The following is a 13093-nucleotide window of genomic DNA, read 5'->3' on the forward strand; positions in this document are numbered from 1 at the left end:
AAAACTGAAGTTAGAAAGATTCCAAATTTTTGGAATTGTAACATTGTTTAATGTCATTGTGAGTCATTTATTTGCAAAGCATGTTTTTTCATAGTCATTCAATCTTGTCCTGAAAGAAAATTTTTTTCCTCATGTTTTTTGCTGTAGCTATACGTGGTCCTCATCACAACCTGGTCTCTGTTCTTGTTTCCTCTGCAAAGGATTTCCCACAGACAGTGATGACTTTAAACTCCTCTGAGATCTCCAGCAGGGTCTTGCCTTTAGTCTCAGGCAAAAGGAAGAAGGTATAAAGACTACCCAGCATGCAGGCAGATGCAAACAGCAAAAATAAGTACGAGCTGAGAGCATCCTGGGAAAGAAACGACATTCATGATTTCAACATAACATGCAGATCCCTGTGGGTGTAATAGTGTAATGCGCAGCTTATTTTCAGTTTGGTCGTACGTACAATGAGGAATGGAAAGACCAGGCCCATCACTGCAAACATAAACCACCGCTGCAGCCCTGTGAGGACAAGTGATGCCATTCGATTAGACTGAATGAAGAGCTCACTGTTGAGCGTTGGTGTGGCTCCACCTGTGAGAATCAGAGAAAGAACAGGGAATTGACCTTGTTATCTTTGCATATATACACGTTTTCCATAACCGCTACAGGTGTGATGTACTGGATTCTAAAAACATTAAGCTACATATGTATAAGTGCTTTACTCTTACCAGGTCCTCCACAAAAGAACATGATGAAGATGACCATCAAACTCACAGTAATGTATGGAACCCAGTAGCTGGAATCCTGTGTGAAAGACAGTTTTAAATGCATATATTTGATTTTGTATCAGATTTATTTCTATATTTCTGCCTTTTATCGTTGCAGCAGTGATAGCTTATACACATTTTGCCCTTTATGAAACAGGTCATCTTCAGTCATGTTGGCAATATTGTTTCCAGAGTACTTTCCAGTGAAGGCTGCACAGACAGTTGTCGGAGGTAGCCTCCCAACCGTCACAGACATACACACCTCCAGATGCAGGAAGAGGGCTACCTGTATCATGAAGGACCCCAATTATCCAGCCCACACACTCTTTGTCCCGCTCCCCTCAGGCAGGAGGCTGAGGAGCATTAAATGCAAAACTACTAGACAGAGAAACAGCTTCATTCCAGAGGCTGTGAGACTTCTCAATGCATAAATGGACAAGAACTGTTATACTACTGCTACTTTACTGACACCATCACTTTATTAATGCTGGTCATCATGCCTTCTTGCTGCTAAAATATTTATACCTATATTTCTATATTTATACTCCATACTCAGGTTGTTGCACTCTACTTATATTGTATTATTTTATTACTTGCTATTTGTTATTTGTGTTTTTTTAGTTTCTTTGTTATTCTGTTTCTTTTCCCTTCTATGGATAACCGGGACTGTGTGTACGTAATTTCATTCCACCTCATGTAAACATGTGTTGCAAATGAAAATAAAAGCTTCCTTGATCCTTGATCTTGACGAGTAGAAACAGTGTCATTCTGGGTTATTTTACTTTAACATTTCCATGATATACCACTAAAATTTTATGTTTTACTTCTTGTAAAGGCCATCCATAATCCATCCATCCATCCTTTTAAGACTCTTGTTGTCATGGTCCGGAGTCGGGTCACTCCATGTTTAGGTTTTCTTTATTCAATATTCTAGGATTTTGTGAGGTTTTCATGATTTTGTCTTTTGTATTTCTTGTTCTTTAGTTATTCTTTAGCACCTCTGTGATTTCCAGTCTTTAGGTTTTGTTTATGTGCCTCCCCTGTGTTCCGTGTTATGCCCACTCTGTGCCTTCCTGTGCCAATGTTTCAGGTCTCTGTGTTCTCTGTCTTCCTTGTCATCCTTGCTTCTGTGTTCATGTATTTCCTGTTTTACTTTGAAAGTCCATGTCCTATGTCAATGTATTCTGTTTTGCTTCCTCTCTGTCTCATCACTTCTAGTTAGGTTCAGCTGTGTCTACCTCCTATTCAATTTAATTCAATTCAATTCAATTTTATTTATATTGCGCCAAATTACAACAACAGTCAACTCAAAGAACATCCTGTTTGCATTTCCGTCGTTACCTTGTGTGTATTTATTGTGTGTGCTTCCCTCTGTCCCTGGTTGGTCCGTCTGCTTGTTTTCTTCCATGTTGCCTCTGCATTTCTTCCGTCAGCTTTCTCCGTGTTTCCTGGTCTCTCTTTTCTCTTTTCTGGTTTCTGGTCTTCGCCCTCAGGTTATATGTTTATGCATAGTTTTTCCCAGTTTAGGTTTTGGTTAGTTTTCTCTGTTCCACCTGTTTGTAGTTTTTGTTCAGCTGTCAATAAAGGCTTGTTTTTTGTTATCATCTACCCTCGTCTCTGTTTGCCTGCAGTTGGGTCCTCACACTACGCCGTCTGCCTTCACATACCTGACATTTGTTGTCTTTAACAAATCAACTGTTTTTGTTTTGTTTTGCTTTGTTTACATTGCTCTTACTTTTATTAATATTATGTTGCCCACCACTGGTAATGGTTTACCTTCAGGTTGAGTGTGACAGTGACAAAAATCCAGCAAGCAGACATGACACCGTAACCGCCGAACAGCAATGGTCTTCTCCCTGTGAGCTCAATGAGAAGACCCTGAAATTGAGGAAGGGAGAAAATAATGACAAACTTGTCATAAGGAGATTGTCTCTAATAGTGGAAATGAAAGGTGTATACATTTAAAATGCTAATTTACACAGATGAGCTCAGGCACAGACTGAGGGTTTGCTTACACAGGTGAGAGAGGTGAGAATTTCAGCCACTCCAAGACCGAGAGTGATATAGCGGATCTTCTTCTTTGGTATACCTGCCTCCAGGAAGATGTCATAAGTAAAGGTACTAATCTGGGAAGAAAAGAGGCACTATTAGGCTATAAACTTAGTCAGCATGAAATCTGATTTATATATCAGTCTATTCTGTTGATAGAAACTTGATATGGAAGGAACAATGAAGTCTCATATATACAGATATCAATAGATATATTGATCTGTAGTTATACAGATATATCATGTATGTATGTGGGTGAACCTCCAAAAGTCACAAAATTGTTGTAATGTTGTATCATATTGCAATTTAGCAATCCTCAACCACATATTATATCATATTGTATCATATGGTATTATACTAATACTATATGGTATTGTCCATACTGTAGACATGCCCGACAGCTGGTTGCAACAGTAGATGGTGGAGATGGTGATGAGCTGCCATCGGACAGTCCTGTCTCTCAGCAGCTGCAGAGGGCTCACTGGCGGGGCTGCTTCAATGGCTGCCTGCTCAGTCAACATCTCATCCATTTCTTGTTGGTAGTCACCTTGGCCCCACAGACTCTGGAGAGCTGAAACCAGAAAATCCCAAATCACGGAGTGGATAAGAACTGAAAAATGTGCAACTTTGCTCAAATACAAAACACGCAGGGACTGATTCACTTGTAATTTCGCAAGACTATCATTCATCTTTAACTAGTATGTGTTTGTAGAACACATTTTCATAAACATCTGGAGTCGTGTTTGATATATAAACTGCGCAAAGCTACTAACCTTTTTTGCATGCCTTATCATCACCTTTCTCTATGAGTAAATATCTTGGCGTCTCAGGAAAAAAAGGCAACATCACAATCTGAACAAAGGACAAAAGTGCAGGGACACAAAGGAGAATGTTCCACGTGTCCTCACGGCCAAGGATCTCGCTGAAAAATCAAAATGAAATGTTGTGTTTAATTTGTAATCTAATGTCATAATATGCTGCAGTAGCTTTTGACAGTGGGTTAAAGCCCATTTTACTTTTTCATATCAACTACAGGTGCTTACCTTAACCCAAACATCTGTCCAGACACTTTCCCGAGTGATGTAAACGTGGCTGAGGTCAGAGTCACTATCCCTCTTGTCTTTCTGGGTGAAATCTCCCCAAGATATATTAAGTGAGTGTTCATTCCCAAGCCTGCAGGTCACATAAGGCAAGCATGGTGAGTAGAGGTGGTGAAAACATATTAATGAGGAGTCTGTAGAATATGGCAACTTACCTGCTGAGTAACCAAGCAGAAATCTCGCCACAATGATCATTTCGAAAGAGTTGACATTTTTACTTGCCAGCATGAATCCTGCTGCAAGAACAGCAATGAAGCTGTTGCAGATCACCGCCTTTTTTCTGAAGAAGGAAAACTCATCACTTCAGGTCTCTTTAGGCTATACGGCTTGGTACAACATCTGGCTTCATACTCACCTTCCCAGCAAGCCCGAGATAAATTTGACACTGACGGCACCTAAGAGTCCCCCGACAGCAAACATGGAAACAATAAGAGACCAGATCATTGTGACCGTCTGCGGATGTGGAGGCTCATCGTATCTGTCATACCAGCTGCTGTTGATGAAGCGCTGTATGTACTGTGGAGACAGATTTGAACTGTTAATAAACGTGATCAAGATAATCGAGACAGAATGGAGAAGAAATGATGAAGGTGACGTGTCTCACCGGCGAAGGAGAACTCAGTCCAGTGATATGGAAGCCACCCTGAAAGCTTCCTCCTAATCCCAAAATAAGGATGAGGAATAGAGCATTGCCATGGGTCTGAAGTAAAGGAGAGAAATCAGATGAATCACTTTTATAAATGTGTTTACTGTCACCTATAAAGATGCTGCCTATATTTTTAAAGTCACTGTCAAACTTTTGGAGAACGGGTATTAACATAGATTTAAAACATTTTTAAATGAGTGGGAAAATCTAGATTTTAAAATGGGATTTACTGATTTTTTTTTTTTTTAAACACAAGTTGTGAGTAAAACAAAGATTAGATTAGACTTAAGTTTACCCTGTCTGATTCCTAAAGTGTAACTGTTTGATTTCTAGATGTAGCTGTGTCTGAAAATTCACAGAAAAACAATAATAATCAACTTATTTTGAATCTTTTCGTGATCACACCTCAGTCATGGATTGTAATCGTGTAAATTTGGAGTCAAAAGTTCTTGAGCTACTCCAATTAAAGTTGTTCCTGTTCTACAGTTTGATATTGGCTTTGATTGTAAGAAAGAATCTTCACACTCTCAAAATTTTTGTAACATTTCAGCTCAGCAGTGACTGAGCTCAGTGTCATGTTAGTTGTACCAGCGGAATAGTTTAATAACTGAGAGAGTGGTGTGACTCAGCTGAAACTGTGGTTAGATAACACCCCCAAGTTCAGGAACTAAAAATAAACCACTCTGATTTTGTAACAAATTAATAAAGAAAATTTAAAAAGAAAATTATCAGCATTACGCAAAAAATTAGACATGTGCAATATGACAGATTTGTCACGAAACATTTTAACAGAAACGTAAAAAAATTTAATACATTTATAGATATATAATATATTTAAAATCCACATGTACATATTTACAATACATGTATTAACTTTTATGGCGCAAATATAGGAAAAAGCTTACCAGCTGCTGAAACAAAGTTTCCATTCTCTTGATACACGGACCTTTACAGCACATATGTCCTAACAGTGGGGACTCGGTTCAGTGTTTCACCCTGCTTATTATTAACTTTTCAGAAATAAAGTAACTTGGTGTCATCACACCACCCTGACAATCACTGGATCATTTCTAACTTGCAGCTATTTCAGACTGAAAACAATATAAACTGAATAAGTTCACAGTTACACACAAGCTAATGTATAGATTTAACCATAATGTCAAATAAGGACATTATCAGTACATTTTGTGCACAACACTGGTGCTGCATATGTTTTTATAAGTGATTCTTCCTATTGCCAGTAGCTTGATTTATGTTTTTCCTCTCTGTTCCTGTTTCTTCTTATTTAAATCACGTGGAAAGATAAACTCTATTATTATCAGACCAGCAGAGTTTAGACTTAGACCAAGAACTGTGGCTGTCTGTGAACATTTGAAAAAAGGAATACACTCAATAAATAAAAGCAAACACTGCTAGCTATGATTAGCACTGGAAAAACTGTTGAATCTCCATCTTATAGAAAAAGAAACTACTTTTGGGTCTTCCTGTAATAATAACAGGGCACCATGGCAGGTAGCGTTGCGTACTTTGACACAATCCCAAAGAGATCCATATATCCTCCTAGAATCAATGCTGGGAGCTCTCACTTGTTAGTTACATGTGTACACCACTACACTATGGAACAAATGTTGAATCTCCAGCTTATACTTAAGCAGTTTGTATTTTTCATTTTAAAATCTACAGTTCTGTGTCAACTAACAAGCAGATTTGTCATCTGCATTTACATTTAAAAAATCCAGGTGGCCAAAATGTGCAAAATATTCTTTAAGGCCGGCTGACATTGTGACTGACATGTTGGTTTTCTATGAGTTTGCAGTGTCTCACACTTTAATAGTCAGACTCAGCCACTCAATCTATTATGCCTGGTTTCAAAACACCAATATGGTAACTTCATGATGTCCATCCTTTATGTACAGTCTACAGCTGGCAAAAGAATACTTCAGTGACATTACCTGTCACAATAGTTGCATGGGGGTGGCTGTAGCTCAGGTGGTAGAGCAGTCGCTTGGTGGTGCGATCCCTCCAGTCTGCATGTAAAACATCCTTGGGCATGATAGCCACCCCAAGCTGGTCTCCAATGCTTCTATCAGATGTTAAATAGCAAGAGTTTAGAAAAAAAAGTGCTTTTGTGAATGAGGCGAGTCCATTTACCACTACCATTTGGATTTTAATGAAATACTCCATCATGAACTATTGAAACAAGACGCTGCAGCTCATTACAGGAATAGATTCTTTAGTTATTTAGCAAAAGATTTTATGTTATATCCTGTAATGTAAAAGTACAGTTTTTAACAACATTTACATATCATATTAGTAATTAATTCTTACTTAAACTTGCAAAAAAACAAACAAACCCCAAAACAAAAGCCACCAGTGCAATCCAGCTATTATGCAATATAGTACCAATGGCTCCAGCAATAAGTCATCCAATACTTTTCTCAGTCCACTGAGGCATAAATGATTGAAAGATGCACCACAAAGTCTTACATAATGTTCAAACATTTTTTGTTCTGTTGGTCACTGTTACGTCCCTCTGCAGCCCCTAATCTCTTCAGTGGGTTCAGCTGTTGCTAATTGACCACACCTAGTCAGGTGTGGACAAAATGATACCTGAGGCAGCTGTGATGCTGTGATTTTGTTTCCACGGGGTTCTTTAGAGACGTCAATTTGTGTCAAACTTGCTATCAGGCTTGGCTGGGTTTGTACACCCCAGAGTATATATAATATAACCTCAAAGGGACTATTTTGTTAAAAAGAAACTTCAGCTGCTTTGACAATAGGAGACAATTAGTTTACAGACTAAGCTGAGGTAATCTACAATCATCAGTAGAAAACTGATCCAGTGATGTCTGCTAAGCAATTTCACCTCAACTTGATCTTCAACCTTGACCTATAAACATTAACATTAATGTATTTATCATTGCAGAAAGATGCAGGGGATTATTTTTTTTTTGGGTGACTCTCTATCAACCATAGGAGCAAAGGATAAAAGTAGTTCGTTTGTTTTTTTTGAAGAAAAAAGAGCCATATACAGCAACAGCTCTTGGTGTTATGGCAGCATGTTAAGCGCAGCAAGCATAATAGCATCCAGACTATTTTGTCCCTTTCTTATATGTTTTGTCCTTTTTCTCTGTTTCTGATTGAGGACAGTCATCTGATTGTTTTCACATCTGCGTCTCTGGCTCTGCTGCCACCAACAGATCAAGAATTGACTCATTTTATGCATGATACTTTTGACCACATGCTGTATAACCAAGATGGACATGACCTCCTGGTCTGAAAAAAACCTTCCTCTGGTCGCAACTGTATAGAAGTCTATTATAAAACCACCAACCTCATTTTGGCTACTCCCTTATTCACAAGTGGTCGCCACAGTTGGTAGCTCCCCATATTTAATTTGGCAGATTTGAATGCTGGATGCCCTTCCTGACACAACCCCAGGTATATTTGTCTCTTTCTGGGGTTGGATTGGGGATCTTTCATCTGTTGGTCAAATGTGTAAGTTGTTAAAATGTCAATTATGGCTCCATGTTGAGTAAAATACATGATAAAACAGGATATGCTCCAGGGTTTGTGATCGACATGTTGCTATTCATACTGTATGTCTGTGATTTCTCGTGTAAACCTTATATACTACATAAAGATCAAGAGAAACTTGTTCATGCATTCATCACTTCAAGACTAGATTATTGTAACTCTCTTTACTTGGGCCTCCAATCTTCCCTCCTTCAGCGATTGCAGTTGGTCCAAAATGCCGCAGCATGTCTCTTAACTGGCACTAGAAGGTATGAATCTTATTGTTTACTTATAAAATCCTAAATAATATGGCACCTGATTACTTAGCGGATCTCCTCTGTCTGTATAGCCCTACGAGGGCACTAAGATCATTGGGTCAACTGCTCTTAGTGCAACCTAGGTCTCGGCTGAAGACCAGAGGAGACCGTGCCTTTGCCATTGCCGCACCCAAATTATGGAATAATCTTCCTCTTGACATTCGCGCATCAGATTCTATTCAATCTTTTAAATCACGTCTAAAAACTTACTTGTTTAACCTGGCATTCAAGGCTAATTAGTGTGATTTTCATCTGGCTCTGCATTTATATTATGTAATTACTTTATATCTGTAATTTATATTTTATATTGTGATTTTATCTGTATCATGGTTTTACTGTAAAGCACTTTAGTGTACTTTGGTCTTTAAATGTGCTATACAATAAATTTGATATGATATGATATGAGATCCCATTTCAAGAAAGGAGGCTTCATGATTGAAGGATTTATATTAATTAATTAATTACTTAATATATTTGTTTTTAAATTAGACATTCTTTTAGTCCCTGAATCAGCCCAGGCTAAACAAATAGCTCTTTCTGTATTACTGATCTACTACATCAGATGCACATTTATTACACTAATTCATTAAAAATAAATAATTAAAACTGGAAATGAAAAATACATAATTTATTCAATGCTATAAATGAAATGAATTGACATTTAATGAATGTATTATATATTTAATAAAATAATTATTTCCATTTTTTATTAATTAATAACACATTAGATGGATTATTTGATGACATATTTATTGAATTCATTTTGGCACTCGTGGCTCTCCATACTTATTAGTTTACAGCCATAAGGACTTTTATTGATTTGGATGCATCCTTCTTCCTTTGGTTCCTTTTAGCTTTAGTGAGAAGTTTTAAGAACAACACAGGTTGTGATGTCAGTTTATATAATGTGACCGCCATAATTTTGTTAAAAGTCCTAATAAAAATCTAACATGTCACAATGTTTTGTGACTCTTCATCAGAACCTGAAGCTGTTTAAAATCAGTGGTGAATCTGCCCAACAGGAGCTAATTTCCATAAATATTTTATGTGACTGATTGAATTTGGCGTGCACTGATCCCACATTGTCATTAAAAAAATTACAGATGAATTAGCTAACACAGCAACAACCAAAAGCATATTTGCCTATCAGAGCGAACAACTACTCTTTTAACACGATATGTTGATTTTATTATTATTAGTATTTCTAACCCGTTTTGAACAGAAAAAATCAGAATAACCTTCTACACATTTTTTTGGGCAAGATTTGACTTCATTTTTTATTCATATATTTTCATCACTGTCCTTGTTCTTATTATTGCAGGCAGAGCAAATCAAATTGAATTCCTGCTCTGTGAGTTTTCCTCACCTCCGTTGGGCTCTTTGAGTGGCTGTGTATGGCTGGTTATGATGATGTACATAACAAGTCTCTTCTTCCTTATCACAAACCAACAGCTGCTAGCAGCCACGGGGTCTTCATTAGCTGTTAATAACACTCTGCCCACAGTTCAGCACTCTGGGGGTCCACGTTGTGATTGGCAGTATCCTGGCTGGGCTGATCATTCTGAAACGATACCATGCTGTGCTTTGATAACAACGAGGGAGGAGTAATTAAACAAGTAATTGGAGCAATCTTTGTTAACATTTCTTACTTGCAGAGCTATTTTGAAATATTCACGTCAGCAGGTGGCGATATTAGCTTTCTGCTGGGAGGCAGTAACTCGACAGAGCATGCACACCAACCGAGTGTAATTACTGTAGCCCAGAGCAAACAGGACAAATGAACTAAATCTTGTTTTCATAGATGCTTAAATTGAGGTAAATAAAGGCTTTACATATCTATTATCATTTATTGTCATCATAGTTAATTAGTAAATAAATATTTCAGACATTTTTGACCCATCGATCACAGAGAATTCACTGTTCATCAGCACATGTCAAATTCTCCACTTGCAACTGTTTCCTCTGTGTCTGATTGTTTCTGAGATGTGTGGAGTTCAAAACGTACCTTGGCCACTAAGTGATACAGTGTGCCTCTTTCAATGTTTTGACCGTGGTGTTTTTGCCTATAACTTCATTAAAAATTCAAAATGGTAAATTCACATACATCTGTCTTATTCATATTACGCATCTAATGGGAAAAAAAGAAGAGAAGAAAGCTTTTCATGGTTTACACTTAAGCATTAAGTATTAAATAAATCCTCCTCCAGCAGAGCAACAATGCAAATTGAAGAAGGGGTGAAATGAGGGCCATCGTTCAGCCATCACTCCGCCTGGCAACACTGAGCTCACAGACAGTGCTGCAAATCAGAGTAGAGTGAACACAGCTGCATGTGTTACAGATTAAATGAATCATTGTCTTATAAGTCTCAAGAGTTTGGGACATGCTGGTTTCTCCAGGTTTGTTCTGTCTGAGCCATGTGGATAGATTTATTAAATGACACAATGCTTTTTAGTGCACGGCCTGAACAAAAAACATTCCACCTCATTAAACTGACCATTGTGTGTGAAGATTATCTACTTTTTTTTAAGTGGAAGAGAATGAGGAGCGGATGTCAGGGGAATTAGCAGGTCATACTGATACCAGTCTCTCGCTTTACCGAAGGACAGCTTCAGTTTGTGTTAACAAAAGCTGCTCAACAACTGTGTACAAGAAACTTTTCACTTTACAGATAGTGTCAGACTGCAGTCGTAACACTTGGTTGCTCTGTCCTTGCAATAAGGTCATTAACAATTAAAAAAACCCACATAGTTTGTTGTTCATAGTCAAGCACATTGATGGACTTTTAATGCGCAGTAATTGACTTTTTTTTTTTAATGCATACAATGGCAGTGAATGTATTGCATAGTGGAAAATATGGGAAATTTTGATGGATGTTGTGTCTGCATTAATTAAATGAAAAATTTATTTCTATTTAACGTTTATTCAACTTATTTTTATATTTGCTAATCTAATGTCATTGTATTTTTCTTTTATAGTGACGATAAAGAACCCTGAATCTTGTATCCAGTTTACACCTGAGGTTGTCCAGATCGGCCATTTCTGCGATAAAATCTGAAATGTCGGCAGAGACTTGCCACCAGACTACACATTTAGAGGATAGTTTAAAAAGCACATTTTGCGGTGAACCACTCTGGACTGCCTTCCCCTTCATGGTCTCGTCCCACTGGTGGAGCGAGCTCATCAGCTAGTATTTATTTCGCCAACTGCCATTTACATGCAGTGCGTAGAAAGCAGCAGTGTTTGTCTGAAAAGGGGCTTTCCTAGCTCCAAGACCACCTATGCTTCAGATACAGCTGAAGGCCTAATCAGTCTATCCATCATCTGGGCTAAACAGAGACAGAAAAAGATGTGGGTAATAGGAAAATGAAGAGAGAAAGGGCAGTGAAGAGATGAACACAAGCATTGAGCTTAAATTGTGTTGATGCAGGATGCATTAAGTGTTGCTTTCAGAGGGAATTTCCTACAGGTGGCATGCAGATGGGATCCCTCCTGGGAATTATGCTTCTTAATGAGTCACAGTGGTGAAAAGGGGTAGAGTGAGCCGATACCATGAACTCATTGGCAGTGCAGCACTAAAATACCCAGCATGCTGTTCTCCATTATGGCGGGGTTCCCCTCCGAGCTGTTGGAACTGCAGATTAATCCAAACCTGGCAGCATTTCACTGCGCCACGTGTCATACTAAGCAAACACTGAAAATGAAAGATTATTTTGTCTCACTGTGGCTGAATGACAACAATAAGGCCTAATGATGGGCCCCACAGAGGCCTTTTATGGGCTCTAATTAATAGTACAGTGCGTGTCATGAGTCCTATTTACAGCGCTCTTTAAAAACTTGCCGTCAAGTCTATTAGCACAAGGAATTAGTTTGAGAAGTGAAGGCAATCCGGATATAAAGTCTTGACCAGCCACACTTGAAGCCAGTGGAAAGGACAAAGGTCACACAGACTTAAGTGGGTGAGAATGAATTCTGAGATTAGCGGGTTTAGTCAAGGTCTACAAGTCTAATGCTGGCCTGTGACACTTTGGAGCTCCTTAAATTAGAGGAGCAAGGAACTTGTTGGAGATAATTCAATTTGGGTGTGGTAGCCATGTTTTCTTGGTGAGTAGAGCAGAGAAAAGACAGATGGACAGCAGGGTTACTGTCACATGATATTAGCACATCCACTTTGTGAGAGAAGTGACCCTGTCACACAGGAGAGTGAGGCTAAACAGAAACGACTGCAAGAGTCATAGATCAGGGTAGCAATGTGCTGTGGAATAAGCATAGAAAAGACAGTATGCATCAGCAGTGGCCTCCCCCAACATCACAATGGTCTCTCTCACTATATTGCTAATACCACTAATAAATGCCCAGGGGAACAGGAGTCCACAGAGCAGTGATGTGGTGTCCAGACTCACTAAATCCTAATTCTGAGTATTACAACACACCACAGGCTAACCCAAAAAGTCCTAACTAATCCAGAGCTGTGGCATGAAGGGGACAGGCAGGTGGTTTTAATGTGGCTGATCTGTTTAAAAACTACTACTGTCTCAGAATATGGGGATTCACAATCCACTGAACAAGAAAAAAACTTCCCGAACTACATAACAAATCTTCTAAACTTGAAGATTTGCCACGGGTGATTTTCAGTCACTTGAGAAAGTGATTTTTGGCACAGTGATAACTGTATTTATGCATTCTTTCCACACTAATTGAACACACATGATAGA

At 38.4% G+C, this 13093-nt stretch overlaps 1 protein-coding gene across 1 annotated transcript; it reads right to left on the reverse strand.

The window, feature by feature from the left end:
- Positions 1-163: 163 nt before the first annotated feature.
- slc2a9l1 (solute carrier family 2 member 9, like 1) lies at positions 164-5476 on the reverse strand. The gene is made up of 12 exons (XM_063473165.1): positions 5453-5476; positions 4506-4601; positions 4257-4417; positions 4057-4181; positions 3845-3974; positions 3575-3723; positions 3185-3372; positions 2768-2878; positions 2529-2630; positions 714-789; positions 449-576; positions 164-349 (listed from the first exon to the last, which is right to left on the reverse strand). Exons 1-12 carry the CDS (start codon positions 5474-5476, stop codon positions 164-166), a joined length of 1476 nt encoding a protein of 491 aa, XP_063329235.1.
- Between the last annotated feature and the right edge of the window lie 7617 nt (positions 5477-13093).

The sequence above is a fragment of the Pelmatolapia mariae genome, linkage group LG5 (assembly GCF_036321145.2).
Source record: "Pelmatolapia mariae isolate MD_Pm_ZW linkage group LG5, Pm_UMD_F_2, whole genome shotgun sequence".
NCBI classification, from domain to species: domain Eukaryota; kingdom Metazoa; phylum Chordata; class Actinopteri; order Cichliformes; family Cichlidae; genus Pelmatolapia; species Pelmatolapia mariae.

Excerpts from the sequence above, each read along its gene's own strand:
- slc2a9l1 (XM_063473165.1), bottom strand. The coding sequence starts at position 5,476 with ATGGAAACTTTGTTTCAGCAGCTG. Across the intron at positions 4,602-5,452 it reads AAACTTTGTTTCAGCAGCTG|ACCCATGGCAATGCTCTATT; the intron begins GTAAGCTTTTTC and ends CCTTTACTTCAG. Across the intron at positions 4,418-4,505 it reads GACTGAGTTCTCCTTCGCCG|TACATACAGCGCTTCATCAA; the intron begins GTGAGACACGTC and ends CTGTCTCCACAG.